Source organism: Coregonus lavaretus, assembly GCF_964263955.1.
Source record: "Coregonus lavaretus genome assembly, chromosome: 25".
NCBI lineage: Eukaryota > Metazoa > Chordata > Actinopteri > Salmoniformes > Salmonidae > Coregonus > Coregonus lavaretus.
Genome location: NC_140012.1, coordinates 43,784,712 through 43,790,224, shown reverse-complemented (window position 1 = coordinate 43,790,224; position 5,513 = coordinate 43,784,712). Strand labels below are relative to the sequence as shown.

At 49.2% G+C, this 5,513-nt stretch overlaps 1 protein-coding gene across 1 annotated transcript in view; it reads left to right on the top strand.

The window, feature by feature from the left end:
* The window catches only part of LOC311100933 (calcium uniporter protein, mitochondrial-like), a gene marked incomplete at its 5' end in the record, with an annotated part of 7,661 nt that extends 2,375 nt beyond the window's left edge, over nt 1–5,286 (top strand). Inside the window, 3 exons of the mRNA XM_084141911.1 lie at nt 996–1,199; nt 2,696–2,812; nt 3,201–5,286. Of these exons, the coding sequence (XP_083998037.1) occupies nt 996–1,199; nt 2,696–2,812; nt 3,201–3,284 (405 nt within the window). The remainder of the gene's footprint in view (nt 1–995; nt 1,200–2,695; nt 2,813–3,200) is intronic.
* Between the last annotated feature and the right edge of the window lie 227 nt (nt 5,287–5,513).

Below are 5,513 nucleotides of genomic sequence, written 5' to 3'. Positions count from 1 at the left end.
CTACAGAGGACCATGTTCTACCAACTGAACTACAGAGGACCATGTTCTACCAACTGAACTACAGAGGACCATGTTCTACCAACTGAACTACAGAGGACCATGTTCTACCAACTGAACTACAGAGGACCATGTTCTACCAACTGAACTACAGAGGACCATGTTCTACCAACTGAACTACAGAGGACCATGTTCTACCAACTGAACTACAGAGGACCATGTTCTACCAACTGAACTACAGAGGACCATGTTCTACCAACTGAACTACAGAGGACCATGTTCTACTAACTGAACTACAGAGGACCATGTTCTACCAACTGAACTACAGAGGACCAAGTTCTACCAACTGAACTACAGAGGACCATGTTCTACCAACTGAACTACAGAGGACCATGTTCTACCAACTGAACTACAGAGGACCATGTTCTACCAACTGAACTACAGAGGACCATGTTCTACCAACTGAACTACAGAGGACCATGTTCTACTAACTGAACTACAGAGGACCATGTTCTACCAACTGAACTACAGAGGACCATGTTCTACCAACTGAACTACAGAGGACCATGTTCTACCAACTGAACTACAGAGGACCATGTTCTACCAACTGAACTACAGAGGACCATGTTCTACCAACTGAACTACAGAGGACCATGTTCTACCAACTGAACTACAGAGGACCATGTTCTACCAACTGAACTACAGAGGACCATGTTCTACCAACTGAACTACAGAGGACCATGTTCTACTAACTGAACTACAGAGGACCATGTTCTACCAACTGAACTACAGAGGACCATGTTCTACCAACTGAACTACAGAGGACCATGTTCTACCAACTGAACTACAGAGGACCATGTTCTACCAACTGAACTACAGAGGACCATGTTCTACCAACTGAACTACAGAGGACCATGTTCTACTAACTGAACTACAGAGGACCACAGGTGTAAGTGTCTTATTATTTATGTGTTTTTCTGATTGGCCTTCCATCCCAGGTGAGGGAGGAGCTGAGTCGTAAGGCGGAGCGTCGTACCACCTGGGTGCTGTGGGGGGGCGTGGCCTACATGGCAACCCAGTTTGGGATCCTTGCACGCCTCACCTGGTGGGAGTACTCCTGGGACATCATGGAGCCTGTCACCTACTTCATTACCTACGCTACCGCCATGGCCATGTACTCATACTACGTACTCACACGCCAGGTAACACACACACACACACACACTGTAACACACACACACACTGGGACACACACGCACCACCATGGCCATGTACTCCTACTTCGTACTCACACGCCAGGTAAGAGGCTACGCCAGGTAAGAGGCTACGCTAGGCCAGGTAAGAGGCTACGCTAGGCCAGGTAAGAGGCTACGCCAGGTAAGAGGCTACGCTAGGCCAGGTAAGAGGCTACGCCAGGTAAGAGGCTACGCTAGGCCAGGTAAGAGGCTACGCCAGGTAAGAGGCTACGCTAGGCCAGGTAAGAGGCTACGCTAGGCCAGGTAAGAGGCTACGCTAGGCCAGGTAAGAGGCTAGGCCAGGTAAGAGGCTACGCCAGGTAAGAGGCTACGCTACGCCAGGTAAGAGGCTACGCCAGGTAAGAGGCTACGCCAGGTAAGAGGCCAGGTTAGAGGCTAGGCCAGGTAAGTAGCTTGCTCCAGGTAAGAGGCTAGGCCAGGTAAGTAGCTTGCTCCAGGTAAGAGGCTACGCCAGGTAAGAGGCTACGCTAGGCCAGGTAAGAGGCTACGCTAGGTAAGAGGCCAGGTTAGAGGCTAGGCCAGGTAAGTAGCTTGCTCCAGGTAAGAGGCTAGGCCAGGTAAGTAGCTTGCTCCAGGTAAGAGGCCAGGCCAGGTAAGTAGCTTGCTCCAGGTAAGAGGCTACGCCAGGTAAGAGGCTACGCTAGGCCAGGTAAGAGGCTACGCTAGGTAAGAGGCCAGGTTAGAGGCTAGGCCAGGTAAGTAGCTTGCTCCAGGTAAGAGGCTAGGCCAGGTAAGTAGCTTGCTCCAGGTAAGAGGCCAGGCCAGGTAAGTAGCTTGCTCCAGGTAAGAGGCTACGCCAGGTAAGAGGCTACGCCAGGTAAGAGGCCAGGCCAGGTAAGTAGCTTGCTCCAGGTAAGAGGCCAGGCCAGGTAAGAGGCTACGCTAGGCCAGGTAAGAGGCTACGCTAGGTAAGAGGCCAGGTTAGAGGCTACGCCAGGTAAGAGGCCAGGCCAGGTAAGTAGCTTGCTCCAGGTAAGAGGCCAGGCCAGGTAAGTAGCTTGCTCCAGGTAAGAGGCTAGGCCAGGTAAGTAGCTTGCTCCAGGTAAGAGGCTAGGCCAGGTAAGTAGCTTGCTCCAGGTAAGAGGCTAGGCCAGGTAAGTAGCTTGCTCCAGGTAAGAGGCTAGGCCAGGTAAGTAGCTTGCTCCAGGTAAGAGGCTAGGCCAGGTAAGTAGCTTTCTCCAGGTAAGAGGCTACGCCAGGTAAGAAGCTATGCAGATAGGCAGGCACAGACCCACAGGCCATGGACTAGTGTCTGTGCGTTTTGAATAGGTTGTTTCTGTGTTTTGTGTTATTTGTAGTTTTGTACAGTGGTTCTCTAGGGTTTGTATGTAGTAGGGTTGTTGAGTAGGTATTTTAGTTTATTATTCTAACAGTCCTCCCTCCCTCCCTCCGTCACCCTCTCTCTCTCTCTTTCTTTATTTTTCTCCCCCCACGTCCTGTAGGAGTACATCTATCCTGACGCCAGGGACAGACAGTACCTGCTGTTCTTCCATAAGGGGGTAAAGAGACAACGCTTTGACATCCACAAGTACAACCAACTGAAGGACGCTATCGCTGAGGTAGGCAGAATGCAGGGAGGAACACACACACACACACTTGATTTTAGGATCTAGATTGAAACATATTCTGACCACAAAGGGTCAAATGTAGAGGCACGCATAATAATGATCTGTCTCTCTCTCTCTCTCTCTCTCTCTCTCTCTCTCTCTCTCTCTCTCTCTCTCTCTCTCTCTTTCTCTTTTCTCTCTCTTATCTCTCTCTCTCGCTCTCTTTTCTCGCTCTCTCTCTCTCTCGCTCTCTCTCTCTCTGTCTCTCTCTCTCTCTCTCTGTCTCTCGCTCTCTCTGTCTCTCTCTCTCTCTGTGTGTCTCTCTCTCTCTCTCTCTCTCTGTGTGTCTCTCTCCACTCCCCCCCCCTCTCTCTCTCTCTCTCTCTCTCCCCCTCCTCAGGTGGAGTTAGATCTGAAGCGTCTGAGGGACCCCCTCCAGCTCCAACTCCCTGTCCAACAACTCACCGCTGCCAGCAAAGATTGATATCCTCCCTTCCCTTAATCCCTCCATCCCTCCTTTCCTCACCTTCCCCTCTCTCTCCGTCCATCTGCCCTCCTCAGACCTATCCCTTTAGTGAACCTCCCTGGGAGTTGTTCTCTCTCTCTCTCTCTCTCTCTCTCTCTCTCTCTCTCTCTCTCTCTCTCTCTCTCTCTCTCTCTCTCTCGTCCTCTCTCTCCTCTATCTTTGACAGACCTATCCCTTTAGTGAACCTCCCTGGCAGTTGTTCTCTTATTGAATAAAACGTGGATGATAATTTCAAGTTAAACCATATTAAGAGGAGTTTTGGCAACAAGAAAGAACAGACACTGAATCCTTCTAGAGATGATGATGATGATGAAACTGGGCGCTATGGAAATGCCACAAGACTCTAGGGAACGTACAGGAAGTGACACGCTACAGTGGGAGGAGCTACAGCTGAGGCAGAGGGGGCAGACAGATGGACATAGCTACTTGGCCACCATCGCAACAGTTGCTATGGGATAGCTAGGCCCACAGTGCAGCATTGTTAGGCTGTAAACACACACGCCTGTGGGGCCTTGGGACGTCTATGGAGGGACTGAATCCACGTTTACAAGGATGGATCTCCTCTAGCTCCTCTCCCTGACCTCTAACCTCTGCCCTCTGACCTCTGCATGCACAGAGGACGTGGCTGTGATTGGACAGCGGTTCCTGCGACCTCCATGTGATCTTGAACTTTGACCTTGGCTGACCCCTCAACCTCTTGTCTCGTCAGATTGGCTGTGGCCAACCCTGCCCCCTCCTCCCTCTGCCTGACGGACAGCTACCCACCGATCCTGTTGCTAGGACGACACGGAGCTTTACCAAGAGACCATCAGGCCTATCACAGCCTTTACAGGAAGTGGACAGACAGAGTTGAGGTCAGGTGACCCACGCCTCAATTCCTCTTCCCTTTGTTGACTTCTTGTTTCCTGTCACATGCTCGCCAGGCTGCGCCGGGATAAGAGGAGAAAGAGTGAAGTACTACCGACAAAACATCACTGTGTGTTCTATCTATTATTTTCTATTCTGAAAGCCATACTATATTTGTTATGGAAAATAATATACATTTACATTTTACATTTACATCATTTAGCAGACGCTCTTATCCAGAGCGACTTACAAATTGGTGCATTCACCTTATAGCCAGTGGGATAACCACTTTACAATATGTTATTTTTTTTGTGGGGTGGGGTAAGGGGGGGTAGAAGGATTACTTTATCCTATCCCAGGTATTCCTTAAAGAGGTGGGGTTTCAAATGTCTCCGGAAGGTGGTGAGTGACTCCGCTGTCCTGGCATCGTGAGGGAGCTTGTTCCACCATTGGGGTGCCAGAGCAGCGAACAGTTTTGACTGGGCTGAGCGGGAACTATGCTTCCGCAGAGGTAGGGGAGCCAGCAGGCCAGAGGTGGTATACAATCAAACAAAATGGAAGTAGAGTGGGGGGGAGGAGCTCTCTTTTTAACATCCAGTAATAAGTTGATATACCATATCCGCATTTCTTTATTAAATATCTCAGCCATACAGGACCCCCCATGTCAATAGAATCCCTTCCTCTCACACACTTATCATTGTACCACCACCGTAACCAACAAGGCCTGCATAGATACATCCATCATTCACGCACACGCAGTGTTCACAGACGGCAAGAGAGTAGATGAGCTCTAGGAATGATTTCTGGCATAACGTTTCTGTGTAAAGGCACCAGAGTGCTACTCACATGTCCCACAATTCCTCCCGACTACATATTCCACAGTGCCTCACTCACATCAGCCAAGAGAACATTCTAGAAACCTCACAAACAACAACAAGGTAACTGTAGAACTCTCATAAACACCTGTGAACATGTGTACATGAAATGCTTGAAAGAAAACGGGGGGGGGGCATTGGGGAAATGTTTGAGGGCAACAAAAGCAGAAAACGTGAATTTGGGGTGTGACCGAACCTGTACCATTTCTAAATAAATTATATGAACCTTTCTACAACAGTAACTAACCTCATTGTGTGGATATAAAGAAAGTGACTTAATATTGGAATATATGCTATATGATATAGTGTATGACAGTCAGACACTCATGCATGCTGTAGATTGCAAGTTGTTGAATGATTCATCTTTTGTCCATTTGTGTGTACGGGGTGTTTTCAGGACACATCCGAAACCAAGGAATGGATGGAGGAACAGGGTTGGGTACATAATACAGATATCCATCACACA